The following is a 20,448-nucleotide window of genomic DNA, read 5'->3' as shown; positions in this document are numbered from 1 at the left end:
TGGGGTGGGGAGGGACAGACTGGGGCTTTGGGACTGGCACTGGCACACGCACACTGAGGCACAGGGAGTGCCTGGCCCACGGGGACCTGCCGTATAACACAGGAGACTCTACCCAACATTTTGTGATCATCTACGTGGGAAAAGAGTTTGAAAAAGAATGGATGTGTGCCCAGGTATAACGGAATCACTTTGCTGTACAGCAGAAATGATCCCAACCTCGTAAATCAACTTCACTAGAACACTGAAAAATCTACGCAAAGTATTTAACTAATAAAAAGAATCTTCTGAGGACTGTCTGAAATTATATGCCCAATCATACTATCGATAAGTCTGAAAGTAGAATAACAAAGACTCAAAGACTCAAAAACTGACCTTTCTCAGGAAGCTACGGGAAGGATGTGTGCCATTAAATCCAAAGACTAAACCAAGAACAAGCCAGGAGGAGGGCATGCAGCACAGAGGGAGAGACCAGCGGGCTCCCCGGGCCAGAGCAGGGGAGCTCCAGTCCCACAGAGCCAGTGAGGACGGGCTGAGGGTGCAAAAAAGCCGCCAGACAAGAACAGAAGGACCGAGGCTCCGGGGCCATGGCTCTAAGGGGGAGGAAGAGAAGGAACTGACAGCTTTCCTCTTTGTGACCACACAGAAAGGAGCTTTATAACCCTGGCTGAGAGTCTGCAGTGACCTGGGGGTAAACATTTTCTCACTTGACTAATTTAAGACCATTATTTAACACCAGGAAAACAAAAAAACAAAAAGCAAAAGAAAGGACACGGAATCATGGTTTACTGTGTGGTACAGCTACGAACACTGTGTATCTTGTTTTAACGATGTCAACACTGCATCAAGATTGATCTCAAACTTCCCAGGCCAGGCACACACGATGTGCAGGGTGGTCCAGGGGAGGGGCTGTGAGAGACAGAGGCTGTCTTTCACGGGACAAAGTCCTTAGTTAAATACGGAAGTAAAATCAAGGGACAGCACTCTCAGTGTCTATTTCTAGACAAAGAAATGCCAGAAGACCCGGCTAAGAGTCTTCTTTAAGTGGCTTGACAGTCCTGCGCTCTTCATTTAGAACCATCACTGGGCAAAGTGCTGAGTTTGTGAACTCTGTGGTCAAGCAAGTCCCTCGAGCCCTATTTATTACCCTATTTATTAGCCTCCTCGTGCCGCCATCGACAGGGGTAACAGTCGCGCACTGTGACTCAGACAACGGTCACAAGAGCCACGCTACTGTTGCACCCACCTCTGACATCAGTCTTGCCTCTAGCGTGAATGTATGATTAACGTTAACTCACAAACAAGGCAGAACTAAACAACAAACAGTAAGGTGGCGATGGCCTCCCAAGGCCACTGATGTGACAGTTCTAAAAATGCACTTTAATAACAAATAAAAGGCATGCAACAATCAGAAAATGTCTAAAGCATCTATTCTGACCAAGGTAAACGGGACTATCAGGCCTCAAATGTGAGGCAGAGGAGAGGCAGTAATGACGGTCAAAAACACGTGCCCTGGCAGGCAAACCGCAACAGGGCTTCCGGCACAGTGTGTTTTCTGTACAGGTACGTGTGTAAAATCCCTCAGGAAACCACACCGAGCTTGTGGTTAAAAACAGCATCCTCATGGCTCACACCAGGCTTCAGGTCATTTCACACGAGAATGTCTCTCTTTTTCCAAATAAAACCAGTAAGAATAAAGTATACTCATTCTTTGTATGCAAAACAGTGCCCTCGATTGAAAATATCTTGTAAAATACTGTAAATCCTTACTCCGGCCTCTCATTGATGGTTCCCAATTTTGCTAGAAGCCTAAACAGTCTTCCATTCTGAACCTCCTATAAAACATTTTAAAGAGAGAGAGAGTATTAATGTTCCAGCTAACTGAATATAAAAAGCACACGTTTACAAAACTGGTATCCTTTACCAATAGTACTTTTATTTTTTTTTTATTTTTTAATTTTTTTAATTTATTTATTTTTTTTTTGTCTTTTTGTTATTTCTTTGGGCCGCTCCTGCGGCATATGGAGGTTCCCAGGCTAGGGGTCTAATCGGAGCTGCAAACCCCGGCCTACGCCAGAGCCACAGCAACGTGGCATCCGAGCCGCGTCTGCAACCTACAGCATAGCTCATGGCAACGCCGGATCGTTAACCCACTGAGCAAGGGCAGGGACCGAACTCGCAACCTCATGGTTCCTAGTCGGATTCGTTAACCACTGCGCCACGATGGGAACTCCACCAATAGTACTTTTAAACAATAAATCCAAACATCCCCACCTCCTGGTGATACTTTTGAATACAACATGTCCACTTCATTCAACAATAATACTCAAGAAGATTATGCAGCTATCCATTTTTAAGAACTGTTGTTCACTTTTTTTTAAATCAGGATTGTGACTCATGACTATAGCAAAGCCATGAACAAAAAGAACAGCACAAACGCCCAGCGGACATACGATAAGAACACTGGACCTCAGGTTATCTGCAAACACCCTTCGCCCCCTGTGTGCTGCGTTCCGCAGGTATTACTGTGTTTTGTGTCAAGTGATGCACAGAGATGCAGGTGTGTACACACTCCTTGAACTACACACTTTACCTTCGCAAGGTCTTCCTCTATGACATCGTTTCTCATTTGAGCAGCATCCAATTGAGTATAAAATCGAGCACCAATCATGGGCATGATGTCATTTACACTTCGCATCCTGTTTTGGTCAGTCAACAAGTATCTAACCAAAATAAAGAAGGGTCACTTGAATGCCAAGCATGCAGTTTACAAAACAACACAACCCACAAGCACACAGGCACTGCTGCTGCCAAATGTTAGTGTGCACAGTTTTGAGAAAATTTTTTCATGCAAGTCAAGTTCATTTTTAGAAGCTTAATAATTACATTTCTTTTCTCTGGAAAACGTTAAGAGCCTATGGGGAAGACTGTAAAAATGTGCCTTTCTCTAACTTTTTCATACGACTATGAAAATGAGAAAGGAAAGCTGGGTAGAGTTACACTTACCACATTTCCATTCTCAAACCCTCTGCGCAATAGTGGGAGACAAGAGGTTTTTTGAGGGTGACGTGGTGGCTGTAGGTGGGGAAATTTTTCCACTGCTCTTCAAAAGTAGTTTCTGAAACTAAAACTAGGCCTTTCATTTTGATAAGTCAAACAGTCTAAGCTTTTCAGGAAACGTGTCTCCTGCTCTGCGATTTCATTTACCAGCTGTGGGGGACTATTTATTTCTGAGCAGTCTTCATGTACTAACACACATCAGAAAAGATGGATTCAATCTCGTCTATCGTTGTAACTCAGGCAGAAGACTGTTACACGTTTCAAAGGGTTACCTGTCAGAGCACAACGATTATCAGCCACCTGCTGCCGTCTCCTCTGAGAGGCAGGCCATGTCCCAACCCTTCTCGCTGAAGCAGCCTCCTGCTCAAGATGTCACTCTCTGCTTAGAATTCTATCCTATTTTCTTCACGGGACTTGGCGCTATCTGCAAACATTACCAGTTTATACGTTTATTAACTCCTCCCCATTAGGGTGGAAGCTCCAGAAGATGGGGAATTTTGCTCATCTTATTCAAAGTACCTTCAGCATCTGGCATAGGGTAGGCATCGTTTTGCTGAATAAATGAATGATTATTAACTCGTGGATAATCCATGTCTTAGCTGTTCATCTGTAATTACGGACATATTTATCTCTAACTACTCATACTTGGAGTTATTATAAACTATGTGACTTTGGCAAGTTCCTTTGCCTCTCCCAAGCCTCAGTTTTGTCATCTCTAAAATGGAGTTAATAATGCTACCTAATTTATAGGGTTATTGGGAGAATTAGGTGAATTTACATCAATTAGTTCGAAAGTACCTGATACATAGTTTACTGCTCTGTAAATTTTAGTTATTGATTAGTATGAAAGTATAACTTTGTGTCTATCCATTTTTTTATTTAGGACATTTTCAAACATTTATGGATGGAGAGAGAATTGTATAACGAATCCTCACGTCCCCATTTCCCAGTTTCAATAATTATTAACGTATGGCCAACCTGTTGCATTTATACCCTTGACTCTCACTTTTTTAAAAAAAAGGAAAATTATAACTTGCGATTATTAAAAAACCACCTGGGTGTGGCAAGCTACGGCTAGAAATCACTGTGGTGATAATATACGAAACAAATGTTTTTATTTACAAGAGAAATCATCGTATTTGATTATTAAAAGGAGCCAGGTAACCACTGGCTTCCGGTGCTCTGTCACAAGCAGGACCCTTAGGGCAGTGTAACAAAGCAGAGGCGGGCAGCCCCAGCCTCCATCCCTCGATTCCATACCACAGGGCTAGTCCACAAAGAAACTGGATCATCCAGGGTTACACAGAAAGATCAGAAGCAACAGCTGGAAGCTAAAAGAGACTGAAAAGGATCAATAAGCTCTAATTGCTTCTAGAACATAATGTGAAAAAATTTCAAAAGAGACTTCTTTGCATCCATTCTCCTGAATAACTTAAAGTAAGGGTTCTATCGTCCATCCTCTGGACCCCCCAATATCAGATGTAACGTGGACAGGGAGAAGTCCCTCTGTGGGGACAGCAGCCAAAAGCATTTCCAACCCATGCTCAAAGGTCCCCTGCAGTATGAAGACCCTGGAGGCAAAGCAGAGGGACCGTTAGCCATGTGCCTCCCAGCACTGGCGGGCCACAGAGCACGCAGCTGGGCTGCACCTGAGTCCCTAGGACAGCGCTTGCAGATACTCGACGCCTCTAGAGCAGCTCTGTCTAACAGAGATTTCTGAGATGAGGGAACTGTTTCATGTCCACACTGTCCAAAATATTAGCCAGGAGCTACAGGCAGCGTCTGTGCTCTTGAAAGGTGGCTAGTGCAAATGATTTTTAAATTTTATTTAACTTCAATTCATTTAAACTTAAAAGGTGACATGTAGCTAGTAGATCCCAGTGCAACTTTAGAAGGTCCACCCTGTGGCTAAATGTTTAAAACATCAATAACCAATTTAAACACTTTGGTTTATGAATATACTCCAATAAATTATATACTTAGCAATAAAAATAAAGAAATTAAAGGTTGTTCAGTTACGTTTTGCCTGATGTTAAACAGTGGAAACTGAAACAGACTGAATCACTGTTACAAGGCCCTCATGAAAAATCTGTCTTATCTCATGTGATCATTACATTAAAACTTACAAAATCAGATTCTTCAGGTCAGAGGAGTAGTTGATTGTCACCAGTTCCATGGCTTTCTGTAAATTTTCTCGCTGAATTCCTGCCAAAGAGTTGCAAGCCAAAGCCAACACAACTTTTCCTAATGATATCAGATCTGCTTGCTGACATGAAAGAATAAATATGACTTGTAATTTTTCTTTTATTGGTACAAATTTAACACACTGCCTGCATGAAAAGCATCTCTATAAAGAAGGTGAAGAACTCAGTAAAAGGTCCCCAAATATTGCTGCACATCAGAATCACCTGGGAGCTTATTAAAAAGACCATGTCTGAGCCTTTCCACCCCGGATTCTCAAATTCGGGAGGTCTGGGAACAGGCCTAACAGTTTAAAAGCCGCCAGGTGATCCTGACGGAGGTAGTTCTTGAAAGATACTTCCCGAAACATTCCTCAAAGCAAGTCACATGCCAACGGCAGAAGTGCTGCCTTACATCTATTTTTTAATTTTTATATTTAAATAGAGCTGTTATTCTTACTACTCTAAGAAGCTTGAGGCTGGTTACGATATAGTTGCTTTACAGTGATCACTATAATTCACGGTAGGCACTCATCTCGTTTTCCATGAGCCACAAAATACAGCGGGAGTGCGAAGAATTATTTGGAGGAAAGTTATTTCCTTATTCCAAACACAGCATCGGCATTACCTGGTTTCAGAGCATGTTCCCCAGGACACAGAAAACGCTGCAAACCTCCGAGGCACTCCATCTCCCTTTGTTTCCAGACAGACAGTTTTACACGGTAAAAGATCTGAGCTCTGTAGCCATCTGGGTTCCCATCCTTTTTTGTTTGTTTGCTTAAAAACTTACACTCTGGGGCATTCCTTCTAAAAGGATTTTCCCAAGACAGCTGCCAGAACTGAGGTAAGCGCTCCGTCACCTCCTCAATTACCCCAGAAAACAGAACGGTCACCCCGAGGCCCGGCTGGGCAGGTAACTACCAATGGCCACGTGCCCAAGAGAGTGGAGTCGTGCGGAGTTTAGTGCAAGCCTTTGAAGTCATTTCTACAGCAAACGTGCAGAAACCTTCAAAACCCGTGATCTCATCTGTATCACTGGATGCATGTTTATTTACAGAGCATTATAGGAATTTTCAAACCTAGCTATACATTAATTCACCTGACAAGTTCAAAAAACAAACACAAAAACCACCCAGTGGCCATCCCTTCACCCCAACTCTGGGATGAGATCTACTTAGTGGGTCTGTCGACTTGTGAAGAGTGTCAGATATGCAGCCAGGCTTGAGAGCCACTGGTTTTGTGGAATGTTTATAAATGGTGTCTTTGCAAAATCACGTACTTCAAGACAATCCCTGACGAAGCTTTAGGGATTTATAGTCATAAAGCTATCCCTAACAAACAACAGTCGACTCAAAGAGTAAAGAATAAAAAGAAGTCAAACTCCATTACGAAAATGACATTAAAAAGTTCGAATTTACAAATTTATCCAAAACCCTTGTGAGTCTGACGCTTTGAGCCTGAGATTCTAAAATCAGTGGAAAAACTGATTAGATGAACAAACAACTCTGAATCTCTCCGGACAAGAGATGCCGAGGATTCACGTCAAAGGGACTTTAAAACCTTCACTGTGGTACAGTTAGGGGCCCGGGCTGGCAGGAGAGAAGGAGCAGAATGCTGTCGCCGTGGCTTCTGTCCCCTGGACGGCACTGCCATGGGGGGAGCTCCAGGACTCCTCTCCGGCATTCTCAAGATCAGGTACCACATTCAGAGTTGTAGGAATGAGACCATGAAAAGCTGATCAAGAGAACTTGCTATGTGTAAATGCTCACTGCAAATTTCTACAGGTGTTTCAACCCAGTGTCATCAGCAAAGCACATTTAAGCTTGTTCTTATTTTATTAAGGATTTCAGCAGCTTGTAGCAACACACAGCCTCCCAACCCTTAAAACAGTCCGGTTTTCCATTTAACTCCACCCGGCATTGATGCTATAACTAAACTTCCGACCTAGAACATTCCATTAGTCTCTACCATGAGATAAGAAAACAAAAGGGCAAGACAGTCAAAAGACTGTATGGCTTTAAAAATAAGGCCATCCAATCATGAGCACATCCACCAGCTTCCTAAAGCTGATTCGAGGCGGGGAATACCCACTTTTAGAATTAAGTATACACGTCACATAATCCAATTAAATCAGAACGGATTTTTTTTTTTTTTTTAAATAAAAGCGATTAATGGCAGTTCCCGTCGTGGCGCAGTGGTTAACGAATCCGACTAGGAACCATGAGGTTGCGGGTTCGATCCCTGCCCTTGCTCAGTGGGTTAACGATCTGGCATTGCAGTGAGCTGTGGTGTAGGTTGCAGACGCGGCTCGGATCCCGAGTTGCTGTGGCTCTGGCGTAGGCCGGCAGCTACAGCTCCAATTCGACCCCTAGCCTGGGAACCTCCATATGCCGCGGGAGCGGCCCAAGAAATGGCAAAAAGACAAAAAAAAAAAAAAGAGAGAGAGATTAATGAAGTCCTTCTTTATTAAGAGACTTTAACATCATCAAAACTAAGTAGCTCTCCTTTCCTTATTTCCGGGCTAAATAATTTTCCATGTGTCATTTCGCTTCTTACCTCCATCTGGCTTTGCCCCCCATTTGTTGAATTCTGGAGGTTTTCCCCCCAACTCATTTTCAGTTTCTTCCTGATTCTTGACTTCTTGATTTTTCTCTGATTCTATCTATGGCTCTACTTATGTCCATCTTACTGAAAGTCAGTCTCTATTCACGTGTCTGAAACAGACTATGAAAAATAGACTACAAGAAACAGTGCACTCCTTTCTCATGTACCCTCTTCTCTGTAAATTCACAACCCCCGTTTGGGACTAGCTTTAATTCTCTCCCTTACCTTGCTCTAAGCTCCATGAAAACATCTCCTACACATACATACCCACTCCAAAAAAACAAACAAAGAAAAGAAAACAACTCTTACTGCTGAAAAATAAAAGGAAGGGGACAGTCGAGGGAAAGCAGGCCGAGGTTACGAAGGAAGGCCCTTCCTGACTTAACATCAGTGGCCCCAAATGCTTCAAGCGCTTTGTTTGGAATTCTGGGGTTGTCTTTTCTTATGAAGAATTGTTTCTCAGGGTAACTAATTATACAACCCATACTGAACTCAAATAATGTGCATTTGCAAAGAAGAAATGGAAAACAATACTGTTGTGATACTGACAGAAAACCAAAATCAAACTAGTCTTATACTAGTAATTAAAAAAAAAAAAAAAGGAATTCATTTAGAACAGAAAAGAATGAGGAGCTACAGGGAGGCTGTGTGTAAAAACCAAAACTAGTGTTTTGTTTTCAATGCGGACATGGCGTTTGCAAATACTTGCAGTAAAGGTCGGTGGCACTGCTTCTACATAATATCTAATTTCTCTTCAAAGTTTAATATTCTTTTCCTGGACATATAAAGATCACTAGTACTTTAATAATCAATTATCATTCATTTCCAGGAGCACAAAGATAATGATGAAAACCTTTTCAGAGCCAATCAGTTAGGCACTAAGTATAAGAATGTAAGAGAGAAGACAGGCAGGAAAGGGGCTAAGAATCAACCACCCCGCCCCAGATAAGAGAGAGGGAGCAAACTCCCTTCTGCAGAAGAAAGCTGCTGGGGGCAGTGGGGCTAAGGGCAGTCAGTCTTCCATGTCGTGCCCACTAGATGGCGCCACCAACAAGGACAGCTTGGGCTCTGCTCTGGGAGCCAGGCAGCAGCAGAGAGGAAGGAGGCTGGAGGGAAAAGGCGGCTGTCCAAGTGCAAGTGATGAATGGCCCGAGGTCTGGGGATTGCACTGTCCTCGGTCCAGTCGCAAAGAAAGAGGTTTATGCATGAATTCCCTGAAATACTAAATACTACTTTCTATTTCTCATTCTGGCCTTTAATTAATTGTTTGAAATTTTGTCTTACAAAGTGAACTAAAATCTTTCAAAGATGTGAACAAAAGAGAATGAAAGGAGAAGGGCAGTGGGAAATAAGGTGTTCTAGTTTCTCCACGTAAATAAGAGATTCTGCCTTATAGCAAACCTCTGTAAGTTAATAAATGCTCAGAAACACCAAAAATTTCTTACACGAAAAAAGTTAACACTGTCTTAAAATGATAACTGCATATTCTCCAAAACATTGTGATACAAACAGAATAATATGAAATATTTAAACATCTACATTACTTTGCAATCGAGGCAAAAGCAACTACACTTAATGCTCCTTGCAGAGGGAGGTTCTTTTTCTTCTACACCTTGCGTTCATCAAGAAATAATTAAATAACTAAGAACATAAAGGGACCTAAGTCCACAATGTCATGATGAAGTCAGACTATAACCAAATTCTAATAATGTACAAGAAGTGAGTGATAGGTTTTGATTAGGCAAAAGAAAAAAATTATTTAGAAAATGCAAATACAACAATTTTCCTCTGAAAATAAAATTTCTGGATTGGTAGTAGGATAACTGTTCTAAAGTAAAAACAATAGGGGTGATTTTAAAACATTCAAAAGTGAAAAAGAGCAAAACGTCATTTAATATATTTCATTCCGCTGACTAATTAATGTTTTAATCTATACTGAGGACAAATTTCCTAGTCATACAAAGGCATTTTCACTTAAACAGCTAGAGTCTCTGACACTGTCATTAAATCTGTATGTTCCCTCATAAAGACTCTACACTAAATACATCATTGTGCTTCAGAAATACATGTCTAAAGTTTGCATAGAAACCACCCCCAGAATAAATTGAAATCTAGACTTAAAATCCTGAAATATTTTAAAATAAACAAAATTTATCTTCAAAAAAAAAAAATCAAGCCTTATGTTACTAAGTATCCAAGTTAATTCTTACTCACCTGGTATTGAGCCATTAACGCCAATGGATTATTATTCTGACTGTTATCAAATGTTAAAACATCAAAAACTCCGACACAATTTACTCGCAACCTTTAAAGATCAGAAAATTTAAAGTAATTAAAATGAGATTTAAAAAAAATTACTTACTAGTGGACATCGAACGTTCCTATGATACTAGGAGGGTTCTCAGAACCCTGCAGTCTACGTCCTGTCCCACCCCATGTACCGTCTATCAATCTCCACTGTGCACATGAGGAAATCAAGGCTCCCAGGTGTCAGGTGATGAGCCTACAGTTATAAACGTCAGGAATGGATAAAGCCGGGACTGTAACTCAGTGATCTTTTCACCACACCAAGCTGCTTCTTTATTAGTTACTCATGAAAAGAGAACTAGTTAGCTTCTTAACACCTGCTGAAGATGTACTAGGCACATCCAAAGCATTTTACATGTATAAACTCATTCGATCCTCTCCGGAATCTTATGAGGCACACACCTTATAACTACAGAGAATGAAGATAATAACGGTACTTGTCACACAGATGTTAAGTGACTTGCTATCAGTTAAGCAACTAACAGAGCCAGGACAAGAACCCAGGTAACCTGGTACCAGATCTTGAGCTCTTCATGCTACCCTGCTCAAGACCATTCTCAAAATTTCAGCAACTGATAGAAAGCTCTGGTGAAGTCAAGGCCTGTGTAACTTCACTCTTTGCCAGTGGTTCTCCAAGCTGGGACCCAGGTAGCCGAAGAGCATCCCTAGGAACTCGCTAGTCCTCAGATTCTCAGGGCTGGCCCCAGACTTCCTCAACGAGAACTCTGGGGCACAGCCCAACAACCTGGGCTTCGGAGGCCCTCCAGGGTACTCGGACTCATGCTGACATCTGAGACCCGCGCCGGAACACGGAAAAGCTGTACTGCTACTGCTTCTACATGCCCCCAACCTGGCCATACATACCTCCCTAACCCTTACACAACCCTGCCTAATAATCAGGCATTTTGTTAAGAATTCGACATTAAAAAAACTTACAAATGAACTCAAAGTCCCAGTGGTTCTTCTGGATGGAGTATACGAAAAGGCAGAATTAAAACAAATCATCATGCTATGTTTACTAAAGAAGCCAAAACTCAAAATGCTAGTACCTCGTTTTGCCGGTTATCAGAATCTTTGTTGGGTCCATAACTCGACACGCCAAACCCGCTGTATGAATGGTTCGTAATGCAGAACTCAGTTGGACAATATATGCCCAAATAAGAGATTCTGGCAATAACCCAGCATGCTGTCTGGGCAAGGGCCCATCATGCTGACCTACAAAAGCAAGTAGATCAAAAAAATGGCACCTTCATTTCAGTAATCAACTAAAAGACAAACATGTAAAAGAAAATGCATGTCCTTCCACGGCACAGCTTAATTCATGCATGTATAGATCTCACTTCAATTTATTTGAAAGGATTTAAGAGACAGACGCACACTTTCTTCTTTATGGTACCGTCACACCTTTCTACCGTTAGCAGAAGCAGAGCTCTCACTGCACTTCTCTTGGCTGTGACCATTAGAATTGGTGGACAATAAACAAAAAAGCACTTAAAGTAAGAATTTATGCTTAATTGTGAACCAAATAAAGTTAAGTTCTGATTAAAAACAGGAACTGTAGAGACTGTTTTACATGAAGTGCGGATAAGCCTGGCCTGCACTACAGCTCAGGAGTGTGGGACCCGCCACTGCGAGGGGCTTGGGGGAAACACGTCATTTTTGCTGAACGTTCGGACTCTCCTCATTCGGCTCAGCCTCCTCCGCGACAGCCTCGTCCATCAGACAGATGACACCCGATTCACAGAAACACAAATGCGGAACACTGCATGTCACCTGTGTGTAACGACGAACGCAAACACCATCTGTTCGACCACAAGTTCTATCACCTCCCGTATGTGCTTCTTGACGCTACATTCTGTGTCGCTGCTAATCAATAGCTGCTAATCCAGATTTGTAATTATTTCAGGGAATAGGGCCTTATAAATTTGAAGGTTCATATGGTTGTAAACACACCTTTTCCGAATCAGGTGTAAAAGCAGCACAGTGAAATGGTTGGTTGTGGAGCAAATAAACAGCCAATACCTACTTAGGGCTTGCGACAAAATTTCCAGGGAAGTGCAAATATAAAATTCAAACCCTGCTATCCCTCAATTTAGACAGACTAAAAACAATACCATCTGGGAACCAGCGGTAGATGACGCCAGTAACACATGTCAAGACAATGTCAAAGACGACCATCTACAGCTTCCGGAGAGCTATTTCTTAAGCGTGGTAACAAGGAAAAGAACTATTTATTGCAAACAGTGCAAGCTGTTTCTGATTCTGTCTAGTTACGTTACTTCCATCATGTCATGTCATGCTAACCCTCTTACCACAACCTCTGCATAGTATGCTATTATTATTCACATTTTCTCATGAGTATATATTTTTCACAACATGAGTCTTTTTTTTGTTTTTTGTGTTTTTTGCTTTTTAGGGCCGCACTCATGGTATATGGAGGTTCCCAGGCTAGGGGGCGAATCAGAGCTACAGAGGCCGGCCTACACCACAGCCATAGCAATGCTAGATCCCCGACCCACTCACTGAGCGAGGCCAGGGATCGAACACACATCCTCATGGATACTAGTTGGATTTGTTTTCACTAGGCCACAACGGAAACTCCAACAACATGAGATTTTTTTCGTTTGTGCTAAATTAACAAATTAAGTAATATAAGAAAGCATTATGCTTCCATTTACGTCTCTACGAGTTTACACAAACACTGGCTCTTTTTTCTTTTTTAATATTTGCGCTGGGAAGACAGAGGACTGTCTTGCATTATAAGCTGCTATAATTAAAGTATATAAAGTACGTTTAGGGACGTTACCACCATTTAAACCCTTTTTTTTTTTTTGGTCTTTCGTCTTTTTAGGGCCGCATCTGTGGCATGTAGAGGTTCCCAGGCTAGGGGTGGAATTGGAGCTGCAGCTGCTAGCCTACACCCCAGCCACAGCACCATGGGATCCGAGTCGTGTCTGCGACCTACACCACAGCTCATGGCAACCCCAGATCCTTAACCCACTGAGCGAGGCCAGGAATCAAACCTTTGTCCTCATGGATACTAGTCAGAATCAATTCCACTGAGCCAGACGGGGACTCCTAAACAGTACTTTTAAGTATTAGAAAAACAACTGAGGGAGTTCCGTGTGGCTCAGTAGTTAACAAATCCGACTAGGAACTATGAGGTTGTGGGTTCGCTCCCTGGCCTCACTCAGTGGGTTAAGGATCCGGCGTTGCCGTGAGCTGTGGTGCTTGGATACCGCATTGCTGTGGCTGCGGTGTAGGCCGGTGGCTACAGCTCTGATTAGACCCCTAGCCTCGAAATCTCCATATATAGTGGGAGTGGCCCTAGAAAAGGCAAAAAGACAAAAGGCAAAACAAACAAACAAACAAACAAAAAAACCCCCAAACAACTGATTTCTGTGAAAATGCAAATATATCAAATAATCAGCACTCAAACCAGAGTAATTAAGATTAAAAAATAAGCTGGAAAGGAGGGGTACACACCAGTGGTTCTCACCAGGGATCAGTTTTGCCCCTTAGGGATGCTTGGCAGTGTCTAGAGATATTTTTGGTGTCACAGCCAGAGAAGGGGTTGCTCTGCTATCCAGACGGTCAAGGACAAGGATGCTGCTAAACACCCAGCAGCACCCGGAACAGCCCCACAAAAATAATTATGCAGCCCCAATGTCAACAGTGCTGCTGAGGCTGAGAAACTCAGCTATAAATTAAAGTCAACAGTCACTTCACAGGTGTTACTACTAAAATAAACTGAACGACAGCTATGTTCATCTTTAGGGAAAGTTACACCACATCCCCTTCAACAAAATTATGTATGAGCTACAGATGACATGGCAAAGGAAAAAAAGGACCACACTATGCGACCAGATTTTTAGTATGAAACAGCCATGTAACCACAGCTTGCTTCTTTCAACTGTCAGGAAGCAAAGTTAAAGTACACAGAAGCTTTTTTTTTTTTTTTTTTTTTTGGTCTTTCTGCTATTTCTTGGGCCGCTCCCACGGCACATGGAGGTTCCCAGGCTAGGGGTCAAATCGGAGCTGTAGCTGCCAGCCTACGCCAGAGCCACAGCAACACGGCATCCGAGCCGTGTCTGAACCTACATCACAGCTCACGGCAACACCGGATCCTTAACCCACTGAGCAAGGGCAGGGACCGAACCCGCAACCTCATGGTTCCTAGTCGGATTCGTTAACCACTGCACCATGACGGGAACTCCCACAGAAGTATTTTTATCCATAACACCAGTCTTTAAAGGCATCATGACCCAAAAGACGCTGGAAGAATATGCATCAAAGCGCTTCCCTCCTTGTGTTCGTTCTCTCAGTACACACACAGGAAAATCTTCAACAAATTAAAACTACAGCAAAGAAGGTAATGCTTCTTTCCTGCCCCTAAATAAGAAAACAATACATCTATTTTCCTTCCCCAAATTAATTTACCTCCAAGTGGATTTATTTTTACTCTGAATGATTTACCCTTTTTTTTTTTCGGCTGCCCCCATGGCATATGGAAGTTCCCTGGCCACAGACGAGATCCAAGCCTGTGACCTATGCCACAGCTGCAGCAATGCCGGATCTTCAACCCACTGAGCCACAGTGGGAACTCCAATTTACTCTTTAATATACATTTGTTTGAATGTAATTAAAATATTTTGGCTTTTTGCAAAACAATTCTTTATAAATATTAGAAAGGGGGCAAAAAAGAAAACATTCCCCATTTAAGTAAAAGTTAAATGAAAATTTATTTTGAAGACTAATTCCTTAAGTAACACAGACTCCTACCTTTACGCAAAAGCATTTGTTTAGGGAAGTAATTACCTAAATGACATACAGTCACACTGGACTATGCAAAAGGAGACTGACAAAGCCAAACCAAAAACTGTGACTGCAAAGAAACATACCAAGAGATTCTACCGGTTGTGCTTTGGGTGGTGAAGTTACAGGGATTATGTTTCAATTTATTGAATTTTCCAAACCACCTTTACTCAGAAAGCATATTTTTTTAAAGAAAAAAACAAAAAAAAACAAAAAAAAAAACCCCACCAAAACCCTCAAGGAGGAAAAAACTTTGATCATATTCTGAGTTAACTTAAATTTCAGATATTTACAGGAGTCTTTCAAAACCCACCTTAACCTCAGTCTATAACATGTAACACGTGACTTCCCAACTTCTTAAGACACTGCCTCCATTTCTTTAAGATGTTTCTTCTTTAAATGCAAGAGGGCCTTTAAGCTAAATAAATCACAGGGCTAAATTTACATGTATTTTACTTATTTGTTTATTTACTTTTGCTTTCTAGGGCCACTCATGTGGCATACGGAAGTTCCCAGGCTAGGGGTCGAATCGGAGTTGCTGCTATGGGCCTACGCCCCAGCCCCAGCCACGCAGGATCCCAGCCACATCTTCGACCTACACCCCAGCTCACGGCAACGCCGGATCCTTAACCCACTGAGAGAGGCCAGGGATGGAACGGCATCCTCATGGATACTAGTTGGATTCATTACCACGGAGCCATGACGGGCACTCCTAGGTGTTTCTCAAACTACAAAACTGCTCTTGCACAGAACAAAGGTACTTATCAAACACAGCTTGCCCGCATCCTTTTCTTACCCCATTTCCTCTTTGTGAAATAGGCATCAGCGTTCGGGTCATTGAAGTGCCTGCTCATCATGGTCTCTCCTCCAGCATGGAAATCATAGGCAAACACAAGAGCTTAAAATAAAACACAAACACTCGTTATTGCAGTCCGGCTTCAAATACTGAGGCCCACGAGCAGAAAGACAATTTTCAAGCTACTCACAAGGCTCTGAGAAAGCTTTAGTGGTAAATACTTCCCGCAAGGTTACAATATTTGAGTGCTGAATTTTTTTCCACATATCAACCAATACCATGCACTTTGTGTTAACAAGACGAAAACCTGAAAAAGAAAAAATTTTCTGCTAAACTGTAAGTGATACCTCCCCCCCTTATTTCATCAGAAAGGTGAAGAAAACCCACGTTATACGTTACCAAGATAGCAATTTCCAAATGAAATAGTAAACTTACTTATTATCCTTTAAATTCATGTTAAATAAACACACTCAGGAATGTCTGAATAATTTTAGTCCCAAGAACATGCTCCTAAGAAAGGACAATTTTTCTCCGTACCGTGTATCCTCCGAAGGCAATACGGCAGATCATCTTTGCTGTTTACAGCTTTGTAGCAAGACGTGATGTAGCCAAAATTACTTGATTTCTGTATCCGGTTGGGTGGTGGCAGTGGTTCTAGAGGGAATAGGCTATGGTAGCTGTCAACTTCTGTAGGGACTGCTGGAGTTAATTCATAAGAAGATGACTTTAACTTGCAGGCATTCATAGAATTCTGATTATCTCAGAGTAATCAAGAAGAAATCAGTTTTACAGACCAGTGATACCAAACACACTTTTGTATTCTAGGACAGTGTCAATACTCACAGCAATTCTACGGGACACACTCAATTCACCAGCAATAAAAACACCTATTATAAAACAGCAGAACCACCGGATTTCATGCACTCAAAGCATTTGTCTTATATAATAGCATAATACAACTCCTGTTTCTCAGCTATTAGAAGCAATTTGTGTTATCATTTAGAGATGGTCGAAACTTCTGATTCCGATGTTAAAAATCAAGACAGATTTTTTCTTTAAACATTTTCTTTTGTACAAAATATATTTAGACAATGGTGTTAGTATACGAATTCTTGCTTTTTAAAGCATAAAGAAATTCAAAACAAATAACAAACTGGAGTGTACGTGTATTATGCCTGCGTGTGTAAGTACATGCGTAGCTGTAGCAAAGCCACTCAGTAGAACAGCACCGTTTTAATCCCTAGCAAAACACAAAGGAAGAAAACTAGAAGAACTTTTAAGAAACACAGGTGAAGTTTCAGTAAGAAATTCCACAAACTGGGTTCAAAATGACCCCTCTGCCTTCACCAAGTCTTAATACTCATTGTCTCTTAGTTCTCAAAACCAATCCGTGAGATAGGATTCCCTATTCATAAACAAAGGAAAGGAAAAATTACACATCTAGAGGGAGCTGAGGGCGCAGCCAGGATGCCGATTCTGCAGTTCTGGGCTCCTAACCCCTGGATGGCATTCTGGCCAGAATGCAAACCAAACATCAATTCATTTTAACTTTCAAACCAAGGTCAAGCAGGACGGTCTACTGCAAAGGGGGCAGTATGAGGGAAATACACACGTACGTGAATACAGCTGTAACTTCTGCCCATTTATTATTTCCTATTTGAACAATCAGTTCAATTTCCACAAAGAAAGAAATGATGAATAAATATTGTTTCCTGGCTTTTACATACGGAGCACTTAATAAGGGAAGCAGTTACTTTCAAATTAGTAAAAATACAGAGTATATGTACTATATATGAGTGAACACATATTAATGAAATACAGGTTCTTAGAAAGAGGCTTAGAGAAAAATAAAGGCCAGTAATTTATAGAAAACAATACAGTAGAAAGCAAAATAGCTTTTACAGAAATACAATCCGCCATGGCACCGGTTCTTAAACCTTAGCACCCTTCAGAATTACCCAGGGGCTTGTTAAAACACCGTTTGCTAGGCCCCGTGCCCAGAGTTTTGAGTCAGTAGATCAAAAGCAGGGCCCAAGGATATGCAATTCCAAGGAGTTCCCCGGTGATAGGGAGCAGATGCCGCGTGGTCAATGGACCACGCCCTGAGAACCACTGCATGTGGGAATACAAAACCACTGAAAGGAAAGCCATTCCTAAGGCTCTGAGGAGAGATCCTGCACGGCTACTACCAACTGCAGGACGAGACTGCTCCAATGAGCTTTATACAAGTGGAAAGAGCACCTTCCAGTGAGAGGCCAACACAACAGCCAGGACCTGACGGTGCCGATACCCAGCAGCGCTGCTCACAGCACCAGTGCGATAACAGAATGAGTGAGGGACGCCAAAACTAAAAACTTTACGCTCGCGACTCCTTTATCCCCATGTCTACTTTCAAGCAAGTCATGAATTTTATACCCTGAAGGGAAAAAAAATGTGCTTCAGTGGAAAATTATGCATTGTCTAGAGGATAACCCTCCAGTGTCTGATTCTGATTCCATGGAAGTATTTCACACCCTGTCAACTGTAGCTGACTGATAAACACTGCCCTGCAAAATAATCCTTGTCTAGAGCTGGTTCTGACTGGTGAAGGCTCAAGGGACTTCCCTCCTCTGCAGAAGGGAGAGTTTGAACATTTGCTTCAATATTCCTGATCTATAATGTGCTCTACGCCACGGGACTGGTTCCTCCAAGATTTAATACATTCTCATTCTTCTGTCTCTACACCCGGATTTCACCTTCTTTCAGAACATCATCTTTTAACACTACATATCACGGCCTACTCTGGAACAATCACAGGTGACTTAACATTAACTTCGAAAACCAAATGTTTCCACTAAAGCAAAACTCACTGGGTTCTTTGTTTCTAGTTCAATTTAACAAATGCGCAAAATTAAGTATAAATTAAAGGGGGCAGGGGTGCCTCCATCACAGCTTGGCATCAAAAATCAAAGAAAAGAAAAGCAACTTGGAAGGTGACCAACCGAAATACACTCTTTAGTTGAGCCCATTTTTAGTCTTGGACTCAGGTCCACCAAATAACATTAAAAATAAAGTTAAAAAAGAAAGCCTCCGTTTCTTTCCTCTATTCAACCCAGCTTCCCCTCAAAGAACATACAGAATGATGGACTGGATCTAAGCTGCTGAACGGTGACTCCACGGCGGCCTCCAACTTCAGCACCAGTGACATACTGGACCAGACAATCTTTTTTGCTGAGGCCTGTCCTGTGCACTGCAGGGTGTTTATGGAGCAGCATCCATGGCCTCAAGCCTCTAGGAGCCAACAGCACTCTGCTGCCAGTTGTGACAATTAAAAATTGTGTTGCCAAATGACCTATGAGGGTTAAAATCGTATCTGACTGAGAACCACTGACCCACAGGAAATACATTTTGATTCGAGTTTAGAAGTACTAATTTGACGTAACTATGAAGAATGGAATGAAAAAAGGAAAGAAAAAAGTCAGCAAGATGTAGTTTAGTATTTTTGTTTTGTTTGTTTTTTGTTTTTTTTTTTTTTTTGTCTTTTTAGGGCCACACCCCGCGGCACATGGAGGTTCCCAGGCTAGTGATCAAATCGGAGCTGTAGCTGCTGGCCTACACCACAGCCACCAAAGCGGGATCTGAGCCGTATCTGCGACCTACACCACACCTCACGGCAATGCCAGATCCTTAAGCCACTGAGCGAGGCCAAGGATTGAACCTGCAACCTCATGGATGCCAGTCAGATTCGATTCTGCTGAATCGCTACGGGAACTCCAAGATGAAGATGAATAAGCGGGTCAACATGAGACGATGGTTAACAGTAAACACGGGACATGAAAGACCAGCGAGCGCAGCAACATAAGAAACCATTTATTAAGCCTTGCCTGAACACAAGTACACAGACTTGGCTGAACCACAGTCTTTAGTTTGTGGCACTCAAAACTCTGGTTCATGTCCAGGCATGGTCTGCTTTTATTCAGTTAATTATTCTTAATAATACAGTGAGCAAACTCAGCACAGAGAAAAAGCTCAGACCTTGATCTCATGTCATTTAAATATATGGTTCTCGCTACCCTCCTCTCTCTCTGCCTTCCCTTTTTATACAGTGTCATTATACTACACGTAGTCCTCAAAAGTTGATTATGCATGAGTACGTATATATGCATTTACACAAATGTAAAGACATACATAAATTTTAACTTTATAAAAAGGTAGCACGCTCTACGGAGTCTTCTGAGGCTCGCGTTTTTACTTCATGTTACGTTACTGAGATTCTTCCGCGACATGTACTTTCTTCATTGAAACCGCTGCATGATGTTCCATTATCTGACAAGATCAATTCATTCATCCACTGGCCTTTAAGACCAGGGTTTGGAATGATCCCGGTTTCGGCTCTTGTAAGCAGTGGTGGTGTGGATACTTAGCATGTTTTCTGGTAAAAATGTATAGTTTACCGCTCTCTATGAGCAGAACTGCTAGATCACACGGTGTACAGATATTCAACTTGAGGAAGTTTCCAGTGACAACAGGTTCACCAACTCCCAGCACCAAGAGCACTGGAGAACTTGTGAGTCCACAGCCTCAAACTGCAGCAGGGTCAGGACTTGAACCGACCTCTCATTTGTCTCCCCATCGTCAGTGATGTTCAACAGGTCTTCATGTATTTTTGATTCTATCAATGTCCACTTCCTTGAAATACCGATTCCTATC

At 42.0% G+C, this 20,448-nt stretch overlaps 1 protein-coding gene across 8 annotated transcripts in view; it reads right to left on the bottom strand.

Annotated features, from left to right (window-relative positions):
• Positions 1–20,448, bottom strand: part of PAN3 (PAN3 poly(A) specific ribonuclease subunit) — a 127,440-nt gene that overhangs the window by 10,450 nt on the left and 96,542 nt on the right. For 4 of the 8 annotated variants that reach the window (XM_021065522.1, XM_005668294.3, XM_005668297.3 and 1 more), the window contains 8 exons: positions 16,297–16,458; positions 15,950–16,066; positions 15,760–15,861; positions 11,198–11,363; positions 10,056–10,146; positions 5,184–5,323; positions 2,591–2,720; positions 1,768–1,832 (listed from right to left, as the gene is read on the bottom strand). In XM_021065522.1, coding sequence (XP_020921181.1) covers positions 1,768–1,832; positions 2,591–2,720; positions 5,184–5,323; positions 10,056–10,146; positions 11,198–11,363; positions 15,760–15,861; positions 15,950–16,066; positions 16,297–16,458 — 973 coding nt within the window. Of the gene's footprint in view, positions 1–1,767; positions 1,833–2,590; positions 4,399–5,183; positions 5,324–10,055; positions 10,147–11,197; positions 11,364–15,759; positions 15,862–15,949; positions 16,067–16,296; positions 16,459–20,448 lie in introns of all 8 variants that reach the window. The other 4 variants (XR_002336631.1, XM_005668295.3, XM_005668298.3 and 1 more) reach the window with 4 other exon arrangements.

Source organism: Sus scrofa, chromosome 11 (genome assembly GCF_000003025.6).
Source record: "Sus scrofa isolate TJ Tabasco breed Duroc chromosome 11, Sscrofa11.1, whole genome shotgun sequence".
Lineage (NCBI taxonomy): Eukaryota > Metazoa > Chordata > Mammalia > Artiodactyla > Suidae > Sus > Sus scrofa.
The sequence above is the reverse complement of the archived record's forward strand: the minus strand, read 5'-3'. Positions and strand labels throughout refer to the sequence as shown.